General features: G+C 43.6%; 1 protein-coding gene across 2 annotated transcripts in view; it reads left to right on the top strand.

Annotated features, from left to right (window-relative positions):
- The window catches only part of RAB11FIP3 (RAB11 family interacting protein 3), a 579,011-nt gene that overhangs the window by 536,719 nt on the left and 24,629 nt on the right, over positions 1 to 17,663 (top strand). For both annotated transcript variants that reach the window (XM_069210357.1, XM_069210358.1), the window contains one exon: positions 10,930 to 11,085. In XM_069210357.1, coding sequence (XP_069066458.1) covers positions 10,930 to 11,085 — 156 coding nt within the window. The remainder of the gene's footprint in view (positions 1 to 10,929; positions 11,086 to 17,663) is intronic.

Consider the following 17,663-nt stretch of genomic DNA (forward strand, 5'->3'; position numbering starts at 1 on the left):
CACAACAGTCATAAATCCTCTACCTGGATAACAGAGATTGGGATGGCCATGGGTACTGTGAAGGATAACATGGATTCAGACCAAACAGCCTCATCAAACAAGGTGGATAGAAATGTGGAAGCCATAAATGCCACCAGAGACACTTCAGATTAGACAACAAGATAGCTAGATAGCTACAGTGGTGGCTGATATGAACCTGCTAAGGAATAAATAAGCAAACGCTTTCTGTAAAGAGTAAAGAAAACTGAGGGTCTGTTGAATGAACTACAACCAAACACTTACAAACTACAACAAGTAAAAGCACATATGTCCAGGGTCGTTTTTGTTTTAGAATATAGAGCTGAAGACTTTGAAGGCTACTCTCAGCATAACAATATCAGGATTTTAAAATTACCTGAACGTGTTGATGGCTTAAATTTTACTCCATTCTTGGGGCAGTGGCTTAATGGCCAGGTTGCACCCCAGGGTCTCACCAACTATTTGAGAGTGCATAGGGTTCTAACAATACCACCACCACCAAGGGCACTCACAAGACCAGTATTAGTGAAACCCCTGTATTACTGAAACATCGGCAGAAAGCAAGAAAGGTAGTCTATGTCACTGTTAAAAATACTAAAATTATGATATTCCCAGACTACTCAAAGTCAAACCAGCAACAGCCCCTCAACTTTCTGGTGGTAAAATGTAAATTGTGCAACATGTTGTATCGGAATTGGATCACTTCACAAATGATAACAGCGAGATATCCAAAATCACTCTCAGATCTTCAAAAGATTTGAGTTCTTACATTATAGTCCATAGATGAGAGGAACTTGATAGTGCATTATAAATATTAATTTCACTGATGGATATTATCCTGTTTTTGAGAACCACAGTACCTACCAGATTAAAGTGTTGCCAACAGGGGCCATTGCAACTGAAGGCTAGCTGACCCTCTTTTTATTCCTGCCTCCAAGAATTGGAGACTAGGACTTTAAAGATGCACAAATTATGATTTGATTAAGTAGTGGGCTGTTGCTTTGGTGCTCAGGGGTTGATTACCTGAAGATTTGACTCTAAAGCACTACAGATTTCTGTAAGGCATAAATCTACGTCTGCAGCAGCTGGGCAGATTGCTTTAGGTGTTTACTGGTGGATTTTGGGATTTACCGGGCCTGATCCTGTAGATTTGGCTCTCCTCAATACAAATGAGTGGCTCCTTTAACTTAATATCTGAGCTTAACATGGAACATCAAAGGTCTGAACAATGCTGTCAAAGAAAATAAAGTCTATTCCTGTCTCAACCTTACGGAGTGCTCGAATTATTTTACTCTGGAAAATTCACCTCGCCTCATGAAGGCAGTATGCTGGGTAAGCTGCATTGCGCACATGCTACGGAGCATTACAGGACCACATTGCTTTAGGGGAGAATAGGTGGTACCTTTCATCCTGCATGAAACACAGATAGATCATCAAAACTGACATGTCCTGGTTTAATTGAAGGTGAATGGAGTAGATATTTGGTTAGCAAGCATTTATGCATCTACACCAGACAAATACAGTTTCTTGACTTTAATGTCAACACAAATGGCATGGTCAGCTCAATTGTCCATAATACTTGGAGTAGAATATAATTATGTGGACAACCTAAATGCAAATAGATCACTCGTCCCTCTAACCACTACACTAGTTATGAGAACAGCTTGAGGTCTAATTAAACGGCTAAGCAACTGCCAAAGTATATTTTTTTAATTCCAGTGTTCACTTCATGTATGTTAGGTTGAATAATATTTATTGCTTATGGCAACAGCGAGTATTGGAGGACAAAACACAATACCTAGGTAGGACTATATCTGACCATAGTGCATTACAATTAGGGATTCATTGGGCTAGCCTTTTCCCCAAAATCTCCATCTGGAGACTGCAGACGTCAACATTTAAAGACCTTCTCTCTAAGAACAGAATAATAGGTGGAATCTGTCATTATTTTCAAGGAAACAGCAGGTCCACATCTAACGCACTGATTGAGTAGAAGACTGTCAAAGTAGTGATTAGGGGCCAATGTACTAGGAAATCTCACAACATATGTAAAGAGTTGGAACATGAATGTCAGTCCCTGAAATCAGGCTTACAGGAGGTGGATCAGATTACATCTTCCAACCACGAATCCACTTAAAATGTACCTCTAAAGGACCTGAAAGACAGCCTAGGCATCCGTTCTAATACATTGGCATATTCTTCACTCAATACTATCTCACTAACATGACAAAAAAGTACTCTGAGGTGGACAAATCTGGTAGATTGCTAGTTGACCAAAACAGACTTGAGGGCGATCCATATTAGAAAAGTCCAAAGCAACACGAATGATTTAGAATGCACCTAAAAGCATAGCAAGCAGGTTTTTCTTAACAAATTAGTCTGAGCTGTACAAAGAAAAAAATGTTGTGGCCGGCTGAGAGCTGAGAAACTACTTGGACAGCGCAAATATAAATACCGTCCCTCCTGGCCTTACAGAGCAATTCGCAAGTATCCCTGTCTATGCAGAAGATTAAAATGATGATCACAGAGTTAGTGAAGGGGAAGACTCCAGAACTGATGGGTGCTGGTGGAATTCTGCCTGACATGTGAAAATGCTAGCGCCAAAGCTACCTGGCTTTTTATTCAGTTACAAATACTAAGGGCATTCTACCCCACCTCAATGGGAGAAGCATTGTGAGTCTCTCTTACAAAATCCGGTAGACATACACTGGATGTTACCTTTTTTAGTGAAGTGTACAGGGAAGCTATTTTAAGTAAATGTGCTGTACACTGGTCACCGCGAGTTACCCAGCTACATGATGGCTTCACTGAAAATAGGGCTATTTGGTATCAAACATCTCATATTAATAAACCCTCACCGATGCCAGCGATGGATTTATTAATACATGCACCCAGAGGGCCCCTTAGAGATGCTCCCTGAAAACCTAACAGCTACCGGTGTGAGGACTGACCAGTTTGTGCCAGCCTGCCACCACCAAACATGCTTCTGACCTCCCAGGGTGTGAGCCTTTACTCTGGGGCGGTCATAAACAAAGCCTGCTCTGGGGTAGGTGTTTACACACACCACTCAACAGGATGACCTGCAAATCTGCATTCCAAGGCAGGGGGCTTCAAAGAAGCCCACCACCTAGGTATGCTGATCTGACTTCACTCAAAGGAGAGATGCCGACCTCCCTGCCCCAGGGGCCATTTGGCAGGAAATTTAGTATTCAGAGAGGTGTGTCCACATGTCTGATCAGTCCCGCACATAAGGTGCACTGCCTGATGTGGACACAACATTTAGAAATCTGCCATCTTGGTGTTGGTAGATTTAGGAACTGTGGGACAGGTTTATGTCCACTTCTCCAGGAAGGGGTCTTATAGCTGGGTGTAGTGACCCACACTCCCTGAAATGCCCCTAAATTCAGTATCTAGGGGAGCCCCTGGCACCAGGAAAGCAGATTCATGCTGATCTACGAAGAAGGTCATGCAAGATTCATAAAAGTAAAAAGGAAGAAGCACCTGACCTCAGCCTAGCCCTGCTGGTCTGTCTGCTGCTCTTGCTGAATTGAGCCATAGTTGACTCCTCTTGCAGCTGTTGAGCCTCCAAAAGCCTGGGAGGACTGCCTGCCTTCAGCAAAGACCCAGGAACTCCAATGAAGCAGCAGAGCTGCTTCCTTGCATCTTGGAGGCACCCCAAGAAGAAGTACGAGGACTCTGGACCACTCCAAACCTGATAACACCACTATACCTGTGCTGCACAGCCTGAGTTGAAGTGAACTAACGGTGCCAATGAGGTCCCCCGGCCCTCTAGAGAGGAAGCCCATCAGTGAAGAAAACCTGACGCCTCAACGCACCTCAGCACCTCTGGCAATTAGAGAAGAGGCCCTGAGGTGTCCCCATGTCCCGAGCATCTCAAGACTTGAACCCACCTGTTGGTTTTTCTCGACTGGACTCCCTGTCCAAACCTGCAGCTTTTTTGCAAAACGACCAATCCCCATTGACTAACATTGGGCACCCGATGCAGTATCACACCTCTGCAGCCGGCCGCCCAAGTGCAGCCCTGTGTGACCTATTGGTGTGGTCCTGACCCTTGCCCAATACTTACCTTAAGTCCAGGAGATTGGTCCTGTAAGTCGCTGTAGTGTACCTGTTTGCCGTTTGTGTTTTTCTTCCATAGGATAACATTGCAGCTTCCAAAAATTGCACTATCGACTTTTCAAAACTGTAAAGGTTTCTCTTGAAAAACTTACTTGATCATATTGATTCTGGTGCCTAAACATATACAAAGATACTTGTTGTCTTTGTAAATTGGTGTGGATGTCCTTCTTGAGTCGTGTCTCATTTTTGTGTGTGTATTTGCAGATGTCTCACACTCCTTTCTGATAATCCTAAGGCTGCTCGACCACACTACCCCCTAAAAGAGCACCTTGGGATCACAAGAGCAAGCCTCTGTCCGCTGGTAAGGGAACCCTTGGATATTTTGCACAATATATCTCATTTTGATATATCATATGAAGAGCTAGCTTTCCTACAAGTTCTGGCTGTGTAACTGCTTGCCGATATTATGAGGCAAGAGAGTAGGGACAGGGCATATATGTATTGGGCATAACACATGCTATCTCAGTATGTGCAGACGATTTACTGTATCAAGATGTTAATGCTGGTTGGCCTTTTTGGTAGATGACCTGGAAAGGTTTGGAGACTTATAGGGTCTGAAAGGGAATTGGTTCAAATAGTATACTTTCTGATTTGGTCCTGCCAGAAAGGGATTCTTTCAATATTTAAGGGTCTAAATATAACTTACATATTCAGATGTAATTGATAGAAATATTGCAAAGAACCAGATCACACTCTGAATAATTGCTTTTTGGAGGATCCTCCTTTATCAAATCTGGGTAGGTTAGCATTTGCCTTGATTGTGGCCCTACCAAGATAGCTATCTTGCCAATATGCTGGTCGGCTAGTCCTGCAAATTATTAAAGGAATTTGACACTATTCTGTTGTGTTTAAATGGTATTCAGAAACATGCAGGATAACTCTGAGGAAACTGACTCCGTTGTGGAGAGCATTCTAGAGGTCAACTCTGCTCTTAGATACGGTTGGGACAGTTGCCCAAGGCTAATCTCCATGACAATACTTATGCCTCCAACATCCCGATCCATAGCTTACCTGTCCTAGATGGAGCAGAGTGGCACCACACAGTAGAGACTTGGGCAGGGGTGGACAGGCCTTTTTTCCACTTTGCACACCTCGTGGCTGGAACTCTTGGAGGGTGGTTCTGAAAGCGCGCCCGATCCCCTAGGTTAACAGCAGCAGAGGCTTCAAGAGAGCGGGATGGAGGAGGAAGGTATTAAGAAACGAGCAGAGAAAAGAGACCAGGGTAGAGAGAGAATGGTTGGCTGGGAAGAGAGATTGCACATGGAGACCAGCTGATTTCAGCATTTTTGCCACAGCTGCTTTTGGTTCTTGGATACAGGAATCAAGGAATTATCAGATGTGTATGAAGCAGGGGTGCAGACGACGTTCCGGGACCCGATACAAATATGATATGCAACCAGGCTAATTGGTCACTTATGGAAAGTTGCGATAAATGTGTGTTGAAGCCAATTTGGAACTGCCTACGCATGCAATAAGGCAATATATAAATCAATCAAATAATTTCTTTAGCGCACTACTCACCCAGTAGGGTCTCAAGGCGCTGGGAGGGGGGCGGTTACTGCTCAAAAAGCCATGTTTTTAGGTGCTTTCTGAAGGTGAGGAGGTCCTGGGTCTTGCGTGGGTTGGTGGGGAGGGAGTTCCAGGTCTTGGTGGCGAGGTGGGAGAAGGATCTGCCGCTGGAGGTGGTGCGTTGGATGTGGGGGACTGTAGCGAAGGCGAGGTCAGCGGAGCGGAGCTGCCAAGTTGGTATGTGGAAGTTGACTCGTTTGTTGAGGTAAGCCGGTCCAGTGTCGTGGAGGGCTTTGTGAGCGTGGACAAGGATTTTGAAAATGATCCTTTTGTTGATGGGCAGCCAGTGTAGGGATCTGAGGTGGGTGGATATGTGTTCGTGGCGAGGGAGGTTGAGGATGAGACATGCGACTGCGTTCTGGATTCGCTGGAGTTTTCTTTGAAGCTTGGCTGTGGTCCCTGCGTAGAGGGCGTTGCCGTAGTCCAGTCTGCTGCTTATGAGGGCGTGGGTGACTGTTTTTCTTGTTTCTAAAGGGATACATTTGAAAGTCTTGCATAGCATGCGAAGGGTGTTGAAGCAGGAGGATGATATGGCATTGATTTGTTGGGTCATGGAGAGAGACGAGTCCATTATGATGCCAAGCTTGCGTGCGTGGGTGCTGGGGGTGGTTCGACGGTGGTGGGCCACCAGGAGTTGTTCCATGCTGTCTTGTTGGGGCCGAAGATGATGTTCTCTGTTTTGTATGAGTTCAGTTTGAGGTGGCTGACTGTCATCTATTTGGCGATGTCGAGGAGTCCGGTGTGCAGGTTCTTCTTGGCGGTGGCTGGGTTCCTAGTGAGGGAGATGATGAGCTGGGTGTCGTCAGCGTATTAAATGATGGTGATGCCGTGGGGGCTGAGGATGTTGGCGAGAGGAGCCATGTAGATGTTGAAGAGGGTGGAGCTGAGGGAGGATCCTTGGGGGAGCCCACAGATGATCTTGGTAGCTGTAGACCGGAAAGGAGGGAGGCAAACTCTTTGGGTTCTTTCGGAGAGGAAGAAGGTGAGCCAGTCCAGGGCCTTGTGGCTAATTCTGGCGTCGAAAAGGCATGCCCGGAGGGTTTGGTGACATACAGTGTCAAAAGCTGCAGAGAGGTCTAGGAGGATGAGGGCGATGGTCTCGCCCTTGTGCACTCTGGTCCTGATGTTGTCTGTGCAGGCGATGAGGGTGGTCTCAGTGCTGTGGTTCTTGCGGAATCCAGACTGGGAGGCGTCAATTATGATGTTCTCTTCTAGGAAGCGAGACAATTGTACGTTTACTATCTTCTCAGCGACCTTTGCCGGGAAGGGGAGAAGAGAAATGGGTCGGTAGTTCGTGAGGTCTTCAGGGTCTGCTTTGGGTTTTTTGAGAAGAGCGTTGACTTCGGCGTGCTTCCAAATATCTGGGAAGGTTGCGGTGCCGAAGGAACTGTTGATGACGGCACAGAGCTGGGGAGCGATGATTTGGCTGTAATGGGGGTGATGGTGCTAAATATGGCAATGGTGGACATGACAAGATGCATCCTAGAGAATTCGCTTGGCCAAGGGACCTATGTAGAATTGAACAATGGTGAATGGACACTGACTGCAAGTTACACACCGAAAATCTCTAGAAATGCAAGATTCAAACTTCTATAGTGTTTCCACATAGAGTTTAATTTTCCCATAAAAGTGTACATAGAATGTTTCCGATCTCTTCAGCCTCATGTCCAAGATGCGAAGATCGTATGGTCTGGGCCTGCCCGGGCATAGCAGAATATTGGGAAAAGATTTTGCCTGTCTCTGTGATGAAACTCTGGGCTGAGATTCAAAGCACTACTTTCTTTATTGTAAGGTATAGAAGAGACCGAGGCTGACACAGCACAAGACTGTAGTGACTTATTGCAGACAGACGTTTAAAAAAACTAATGGTAAACAGGTTGTTTACTACTTTTCAGACATCTCCAAAATGATAAGGTTAAGCTGATAAGTTTTGATAAACTGTAGACCTTTATAACTATTTTGTGAAAAATATTCGACTGTAGTACAAGGAGGTTTTACATTTGTTGGCACGATATGCATGTCTAAAATGCCGCCTTCTTGAGGATGGACATGATAAACATGTGTTTAAAAATAGAAAATCGTGAGCAGTTATACAGAGTTCGAGCTAGCTGTAACTATCATTCATTGGTTACTACAAGGGAACATTATCTATGCATGTGCCGACACACACAGGGACAACAAGCGCTCTGCCGACACTTCAGAACTAGAACATGATCCGTGATGGGGTTTCTGGTAGGGATTGAGACAGCCAATGACCAGCCAAGAAGTTAGAACAGGAACACATATCAAGCGTGCATGCAAAGGAACTCCAGCTTAAGGAGAAACAAGGTACTGGCAACTCTCAAATACGTGGAATCTCAGAGGCAGAAAAGAAATTGGACTGAGAAAGAAACCAACTAAATATACGGAAGACTGCTTTCAGTTCTGCAAAAACTATAATGTTTGAGCCCAGCAGGAACAAGAAAGTAAGACACAAACACAGACACAGGATAAAGACAGAAACGTGCAGAAACAGCGCTACTCTGTGGTGTAGTGAAGCTCACAGATACATTTGCACTAGGTAAAGACACAGGAAATTGAGAAACAGTAAGAGCAGGAGTTTCAAGTGAGGGTCATTAATGGAGAATAGAGTTGGAGGAAAGAACTCTTTGGTGAGCCATTCCAGCCCATGACCACAAACGGTGGAGTTGGCAGTTTACACAGCCCTGCCAAGAGCTACCAACAGCACAGAGGAGGCAAGAGCCACCTAAAGCAGTGCATAGGATCCCAGTTAGCAACAGCTAGATACGACACAACACAACTCTGGAATGAAACAGAGAACGTCTATTTTGAAATCTTACCAGAAACGTATACAAAATATATTCTACAGGTTTAAACATATGGTCCAAAGCAAGGAAAGATTCACAGAATGTCAATCCACCCCTGACCCTCCCTCCCCCCATTAAGCTGTTGAATTACCAGCATCATGGTAAGCAAACCCAGATTTCAGAATGGAAAGTGGAGTTGTTCTGGTATCAATCAGGAAAGCATGTAAAGGAGCACATGTGTCAAGGAGAGGTTGCGGGATAATGTCCATCCTCCAGACTGGTTGATGGAAGGTCTGCGATCAGCATTGACTGTGAGGGTGATGTTGATGCCATGCATGACTTAGCTACGTTCTGGAAGGACTACCCTTGGGTTTCTGCTGTGAGCAAATATCTCTTTGTGACTGATACAAAAGGATAGTCAACCATGATGTTGAATCCAAGAACGTTACCATTTCTGAGCCGTCAACACATCCAGTTAATGTATTTTCACGACAGGATTAAAAATGATAGCGCAGTACAATAAGAACAGAACATGAAGAAGCACAGTGGTAAATGTTTATCTCAAAATCCGATTCTTCATGTAAGTTGCCAACATGCCTTCTGAACAATCCTGTTTACGCAAAAGACATGTATTCTCAATATTCTCTGTTTCAAGGAAAAATCAAGGTGTAGTTTGGGCATCTAGTTCATTGTTAGGCGTTAAGATGCCATCTTCATTTTGCTCTCTTAAAGATTTTTGTTTCTGAAATCAGTGGAGGATTAAAACTTATGAGACATTCTCACTAGACCAAAACCTATACATAGCCATGAACCTTCAATTAAAAAGGAAATGAAGAGGGAAGATTTAACCTTTCATCTTCCCACAAAAACAGCCTGGGGGTAATTTACAGATGGGCAGTAATGGGCATCCGACAGAAATTGTGACCTGCTTCATCTGCCCACCTCTTGCTTTCCCTGTAATCACATAGAGATGATGGGAAATCCGTTTGCCTAACAGATGAGTCAACACCAGCCCCGCTGATGTGAAGGTCCCCGTGGTTGGCCTGAACATCAGTAAACATGGCTTTAGAAGTCTTGCTCGTTTTAGGGTGGGCCTTCTGACACCATGAGAGCCAGGTGTTTTCCCTACCTGGGACTGCCAGGTGCACCATAGGGGTTTTGCACTGGGGAAAATGGGTCCCAAGTGCTGAGAGAAAGCTCGCACATTCACATTTCCCGAGAACAGGTTTGTGTTTTGGTCTGTCTTTGTAAAATATAAAAAAGTATCCACTAACCTCCATGGCATGGCAGGCCGTCTGTGACTCTTTGTTTCTTCGAAGCAGCTCCCGCTATGGAGGCAGGAGACACTGTGCCAAACAAAGACTGCCACCTTCGTGGCAAACTCAAAATTTGCCGGACAAATACTTAAAATGAGGTACAATGTGTAATATCTCAAAGACTGTATCCACCTTTTTAGGGCAAGAAAATCAAAAGGAACCCACCAGACCTGTCCACGTAACTAAAAAGTACACAAAGTAGCGGAATGTATTTTGGAAAGGGTTTGAGCAAAAAACGATCATTAGCATAAATGACCAATGTGAACTAGGAGTTAAAAAATAAGTGCAGGACAAAGTAGACCGAAAGATGGATTAAAGAAATCAGCGTAAACAGCAAAACATCAGTTACAACACAGAGCCATCCAATGTTCGTCCCGTAGGATGGAAAATTAGTGGAAGGTAAAGAAAAGTAGCATCTTACGTTTTAACCTTCAAAACAGCCTTTGTATCTAAGAGCTGGGAAGATATTCCAAGTAATTAACGTTTAAAGAAATGTCCTCATTATAAACAGTGGTTGGCAGCCGTACCACAGAAAGGTGAAGGACACGTTATTGGTTTACCTGAAGACCAAAGGCCCAAGTGATGAAGATTTTGCTGTGGGTGGTTGTTAATCATGGAGTGCTAATGGCCGACCACTGAAGTCGGGAGTACTGCTTGAGTACCTCGCAGTAACCTCTCCGAGCAACCACCCTGTAGTCACTAACGCTCTCAACCAAAATTGTAAAACTGTCAAGAAAACCGTCAGTACTGGAATGAAAGGTAATAGAGAATCTCGATTGAAGCAATACCACACAAACTTAACCTGAGGGGGAAACCTGTACGAAAGTAGTCTGCTGCTCTGATAAGATGCATCATAAAGCATACAACAGATGAGACAACCCCATAGTCCTCTTTTATTTTTTACTTATGCTGTCTTCTCACACTAAAAAGCTGTAGAGATTAAATGTGTTCGAAATAATCTTATCAGCTGTGACATTCTCCATAATCGTGTTCACTTTAGTTGATAATTGCGTATAATATATATATATATATATATATATACATATACACATGAAGTAACTGCATTGTTCACATTACAGGTGATCGAAGACCTCCGCCGACAGCTGGAACAGCTGCAGCTCTACAAGCTGGAAGTAGAGCAGAAACGGGGTCGGGCGAACAGTGCGGGGCTGCAAGAGTACAACAACCGAACTCGCGAGAGTGAACTGGAGCAGGAAATCCGAAGGCTGAAACAGGTACAGAAAGAGTTGCGTATAATGTGCCATTTTTTAATAACCGGATGGACACAGTCAAGATAAAGAGAATACCCGAGGTTCTTACCCTGGCACAGCTTTCAAGTACAGTATAGTATAAACCAGATGAAATCTCCATATCTTGAGACGTATAGGCTGTTTGACTACCTTAGTGTTGTATTCTTCGTGATATATTTTCTTAGAGTTTTACGGTGCAGTTGCCTACCACTATCCTTAATGAATACTATTGCACGTTAAATTGATAACGCGGGTTACTCTTTTTGGATAGTTGCCTTCCAAGGGAGAACTCGAGCAATCAAGCAGAAGTGTTCTCTATTGGAAACCATAGTACAGCGTGCAACACTGAGTATCACACTATAAATTAAACAGCCAATCAGTGCTCTGACACTTCCGAATAGGACTTTATTAACAAGTGCTATTGACAAAACAAGAAGGGGGTTTCACCTACTGAGGCACATTTCACAGGAACGTTAAGTCTTATAGCCAGTGTTGGCTTATATGGCACTGTTTGGGAGATCCCGGAGAGATTTGCTAATTGTCATACATTTGTACAGTTAGTGAGACAGAGGCTACAGACAAAGTGATGAAAGTGTAGCTTGCCCGCACCTCCGCTTACTCAAGAGTAGGAGAATCAGCTTTAGGCAGTCAACACAAGTCTGGTGGATCTTGACAATCATGGAAAGGCGATGCACCACAGTTGCCTTTCCTTCTAGGCAAATAATATCTGCATCCTTTGGTTCAGGAATATAGCCATGATGGAACCACTGCAGTAATGGCCGTTTAACTGAACAGCTAAACAAGAGGTTCCAGATCCTCCTGTTTCCTAATTTAAAGAATTACAAATCATATTGGGCAGTGGTTGCCCCTTTAAGGACTAAAGAAATGTCAACACGCTTCTGAAGAAAGAATATAGAAATATTTGCAGGTATGGTAGTCTCTGTTCTTAGAGGAGGAATTGACCCTGTACCATAGACCTAAATAGGGTATACTACCATAATGTCATCCGTCTATCTCATGAAACAAGGGGGATCAAACTCTTGCTGAGATATTGCTGTATTTTCCTTGGTAAAGGCTGCTGCTTTTTGGCACTGCAAAGCAGCACACCCATTTCCACTGTCAACATCTGTACTGCAAAACATGTCTTTGATGCTTGCAGCATATGCACGGAGCTGCCACATATATATTTTTTGTCTAACTATCCACATACATCTCCAGAATTAGCTTGACGTTTAAATAATACTCAGGCAAAATCAGCCTTTTACATTTACAAAAACATAGGTACAATGTGTGTCTGATCTTTAGTTATTCAGTTCTCACAAAGGTTTGGAAAGTGTCCAGCATCTTTATCTGGTGCATTTGGTACCCCGGTCAAGAATCTGACCTTAGGGTGAATATGATATTTACATATTTTATGGATATCATTTGTGTTGTGTAACCAATATAATCATTTGATTGGTGGACCAGCTCACATGAAACTTTGACCTTAGTGGTAAACCAAAGCAATTGACAGTGCAGTGTTACCGAATTTGAGTTCAGTTCTGTTCCAAGTATGTTTACCATACATCAAACTAGTAGATGATCATCTGAAAAAACATATATACAACAGTTCCCCTGATCTTGAAGATTATTTGTGTGGGGGTTGAGAAGAACTGTAGAGGGAAAGGATGGATCTTCCCTACCCTTATAAAGAGAAAGACGAAATTGCTAGGTCAAAATGGGTCAGTTATTTATTTTTGAAGCAAAGTAGGTCAAAACGTGATTTACTCAGCATTTGTACATATCTTTGAGAAGATACATCTGGCTTCCAAGACAGCATATAAACAAGGAGGTGTGTGATCAAAATGTGCCCCCTGCGCTGTAGAGCCGTTTTCTGTGGGATTCCATGAATGTTGTTTTGCTGCTATATGGCAGGGCCATGAAATATGCAGGCTGCTAAACAATGAAGGAAAGAAGAGAATCTGGCCAGGGGCAGATCCTCCATTAGGGTGGAGGAGTGTTGCCCCCACCAGCAGTGGCAGCTGCAAAATCTTTAAAAGAAACCAATAATAAACTTTGTTTATTATCGTTTTCTTTTAAAGGAGCGGGGCCACAGGGGTGACGGTCAGTGAGGTGGAGTGTACAGCACTCCCCTCCCCTTAGAGCGCATGTGTTTTTGGCTGACAGTCTCGGGCCAGCCAAACACACATGTGTGCAGTAGGCTCTCTCCAGCCCAGCTACACAGTGGCCGGGCTGGAGAGGGCATGCACAGGCTCCCAGTCTGCCTGGGAGCGCCCTGGCTGGGTGCTCCCAGCCAATCCTGACGCTGCTCTGAGCAGCGTCAGGATTGGCTGCAGGGAGTCTGTGCCTGCCTGCAGCAGAGGAGCGGTGGCGGAGAAGGTAAGTGTTTTTTTATTTATTTATTTATTAAATGTAATGTTTATTTCCTCCCCCTCCCGCTGATTTCCCCCCCCCATGCATGCCGCCCAACCCTTCCACGAACCGCTCCTGAATATGGCACTTGTAAATTGAATCCCATTCTAAAGGAGTTGTCCGTCTCTGTGGCTATACAGAGCTGTCTTTTTAACCAATAAACAAGCCCCTCGAAGAAATTGAAAACATTGATATTAGCATAAGCAGCAGCTTAACCCCTGCTATTGCAACCTCCTGGTCTCAGTAAGGCACTTACACTGTGGCAGTCCCATAAGAGTTGTACTTGAGACGTGTGGCTGGCAGAAGCACCAGCAATGGAGGCCAACAGGCCCCACTGCACACATTCTCCTCTGTTGAATTGGATGTTGGGTTGTTGTGTCTGCCAACTTCTCCTCTTCTGTAACTCAGTGTTGCCTGCCTTCACCTATGCCTTTTTAACAACTCATGTCTCCAAGCAGATGTGTGTGAACATGTCTGCCTTTAGTACACCTCAAATCACTATTTTTCATCTGTCCACTAACAGAAGCAGCTCACCTCAATACAGTAGAGATCCTTAAAGATAAGTAGATATTCCTAAGTCCCCGTTGTTTATACCTTAAGCTGTTTCTGGGTTCTAGGTTATTTTAATGTAGTAAGTTCACTGTATAAATGTCCTTACCAATGACCTCCCTGTGAATTCCCAGCCACATTTTGTGTAATGTTGCACGGGAATTACCATCTGTCGCCAGAGACTCCTCATAACCCTCTAATTACTTCACACACAAATGTGTGTATGACTAGACATACCCCTCGCCTTTTCTCTTCCCTTAAGTGTTCCCCTCTTCTTTAATTATTGTGTCCCTTTCTACTATGTGGATTGTGATTGTGCTGGTGCTGTGCTTCCTGCTGTTTGTAACACAGCCCACTTCCAACATTCTGGCACAGTGGGTTTGTTTGATTGTTCTTATTCCTGTAACGGCCTGTACCATCATTGGTTGCAGTGCATGCCTTGGTAGTCTTAAGTGATTATCTGCAGTGATATGAAAAAGCGCACCCTCCTAAGATCAATGGTTTTACAAATATGTACAGCATTCACCTAGTCCTCACTGGGTCCCAACAGTAGATAAAAACATATGATAATTAACAAGACCGAGTATTCCTAGGTTTTGTGGAACTCAGTTTCGATATTAAAAAACACTCCATTTCGGGTCTGTGTTTATTGAACGTACAGTCCTGAAGCATTCAATCGCCATGCCCTTTGATTTCCTGTTGGGACAGAAATATCCCATATATTTTTTTTAAACACGTTTACCCTTTCCTAAATTTCCAATGCATGTATATCTGGATCCCGAATTTTAATTTTGACCCTGGCATCACGCTGATCTAAAAGCTTGTTCTCAGAGACTTAGGCCTGTCTCTGACTGTCAGATCCTAGATGTGTCTTGTGACCTGGGGGGGCACGCTAAGTGTCTTCTACTATACCAGCCCCGGCTCCACACCATCTTTAGTAGAGGCTTGGCAGGAATTCTGATCTGGTAAGTGCAGCCCATGCCGAGCTCAGCTTCTCCAACAGGGCTTGCCTACTCATTGGAAAGTGGCATTAACCAGCCAAAGAGGACTTGACACCTATCCCATGGAGGGATTAGACCACATTAAAATGAGTTTTGCTAGAAGGGGAATGCAGAGCTAGGAGAGATCACCATAGAGTATGGGGGAAGTTGTCTAAAAAGGGGGTTGCACTGAAATACTTTAACTAGTATAATATTTAGTGAAACTGTGTGAATGAAGTCCACTCCCTTGTAAATGGAAGCACTGAGCTGGACATTAAGATTATTGGGTCTGTTGGTTGATTGGTGAGTGCTGCGCTTGAGAACCCTCACACTACATCCCTGAAATGCCTGTGACCCTTGCCATAACTATCCTGAGTCGAGTGAAAATGGTTTACTTGGCCCAATTTGAACAGCCATAGTAGCATAGACCTAAAACATCAATACCAAATAACCTCAACCACAACAGCTGAGGCCCATGCCTACCACATGGCCCTCCACTCCCCTCTTAAGAACTTTTTTTCAAACATGCTTCCTGCCTTTTCAAAATGAGTTAACCTAACAAACTTCTGCTTGCCATATGCTTGAAACCTCTTTTTTCAATCAGTTTCCAAAATGATGTTGCTTAAACTTTGCAGAGAATTCATGCACCCGAGCATCCACACGTCAGAGTCTGGAGAGAGGCTGATTCCACTAAGAATTGAGAAAGGAAAGGCAATTGACATGGCCTAGTTGCATGCTATGATTTGAAATCATTTAATGTATTTCTGACTAACTAAACACCAGAATTTAGTGATCACAAAACAGTCTAGGGTCAGGACATCGTGCTCCATATATACTAAAGGGTTGCAGTAATGTTGAGATGCTCTTCTATAGTCCATAAGAAAAGGCTTTCTGTTTAAACATTTGTGTTTTGCATTCCAACTGGTGCTTTAGTAAATAAGTCATTGAGCTATGGTTCTGTGCCAGAAAAGCAACTATATCCTATAAGACATCAAAGACAAAAGACTGATCCAGGTTTAGCTGTTGGTCTTTTGAAATCGGAATTTATACTCTTAAATAGCTCACTGCTCTTTTTTCATCAAGTGTACCGGCTTAGTATCAACTTGAGGTATGCAAGTCCTTTGTTACTCCATTTGGCACCTGAAGGAATGTTCCTCACTTCAAAGGACATTTGTCATCTTGATTCGCTTGTCGGATCTGCCGGTCAAGAAACCTCATCCTTTTCAGAACTTAAATACCATCCTCTAGATTTTTAAAACATTCTTTTTGGGGACTTTAAGCCAGTAACAGAATACTGTTTATTGTTGCTGTCGCTTCTACTCGCCTAGGGGAGGGGACTTCAGGTGTTCCCAACTGAGGATTCTTATCTAGTATTCAGAAAGAAAACATGCGGAAGGCACTTCAGTGCTTTCCGATTTGAGGTTCTTTTTAATTCTAATCGGTATCTTTCTTACAACTTTTGTTCACAATCCTCCTTCAGGTGCTGCGCTGAACATAATATGGGGACTCTTGGGTTCAACTTCAAGTGTACTAGTTGTTTTCACTCCTTTAATTATTTTTCTTTGTAATTTAGATTGGTTCTGACTCTTGCAAACATGTCTAAAGTGTAAACAGTGTTGAGCTAGAAAGTAATTTAGAGAGAGGGTTTCATTCTCCCAAATGGTATTTTCACATATTGCTGGGGTCAAGCCAGAAGTCCCACACACAGCTCAACCTATTTCCTGGCAAAATGCATCTGATGTGAAATGCAGTGCCAATGCTTAGTTTGGTCAGATCTTGCTCAGTAACATCTTTGGCTGATCCTGTTAGGTATATATGTAAACCACTAAATATCTGTGCTTATGAACCTTTCATCCAATAAAGACCAGGGATACTGAGGACATTTGAGGAAGCAAAAGTTACTCTTGTAACCAAAGTCCTTCTCTACTCACCTCCTTAATTTTTACACTCTCCAGTCATCCTCTCTGCTAACTGGAATAAACGTTTCAGCTTAGGTATTTGTATAGTGCTTTACCAGGAAGGTAGGTTTACGTAACCAGTTTAAGGCATATGTTTGCAGTATGCAGTTCTGAAGTTCACATGCTGTGAACACTCCAGCCTTTAGTGTAATGCTGGGAACTTTACAGGTTGTATTTATTTATAAATGGGGTTCGGTTTCAAGGTGGTGTGTGATTCCTCCCCTGGAACCAACAGTGCATCAAGCTACAGATACCACTTCTGATTGTTTTCTTCCGCTACTGTGTTTTCCTTTGAGGAGGCAATTTCAGAAGAGATTGAGGCTTTTCCTATTCCAAAGAAAAGAAAAGTTGACACCATCAAAGCACCACCACCCAACAACTGTCCTCACCACACTCTGTCCATTCCGACTACGAAAAGGGCCTATGGCATGACCATAATGTGGCTCGGGGTCAACAAAACAAAAGGGAAATGCTTGGTGTGATTACAGGGTAAATGCCAATGATGACCCCCTATCTAGAACTGTACCCTGTAAAGCCTTCTCTGCCCGATAAAACCTCTGCGTATCACACACTTACAGTGAGAGCTGCAGCAGAAGAAGTTGAAGTTAATCATAAAAACACTTCATAAGAGTGTGAGCAGCCCCCATTCCTTGACTATGTTGAA

This window comes from Pleurodeles waltl, chromosome 10 (genome assembly GCF_031143425.1).
Source record: "Pleurodeles waltl isolate 20211129_DDA chromosome 10, aPleWal1.hap1.20221129, whole genome shotgun sequence".
Classification (NCBI taxonomy): Eukaryota; Metazoa; Chordata; class Amphibia; order Caudata; family Salamandridae; genus Pleurodeles; species Pleurodeles waltl.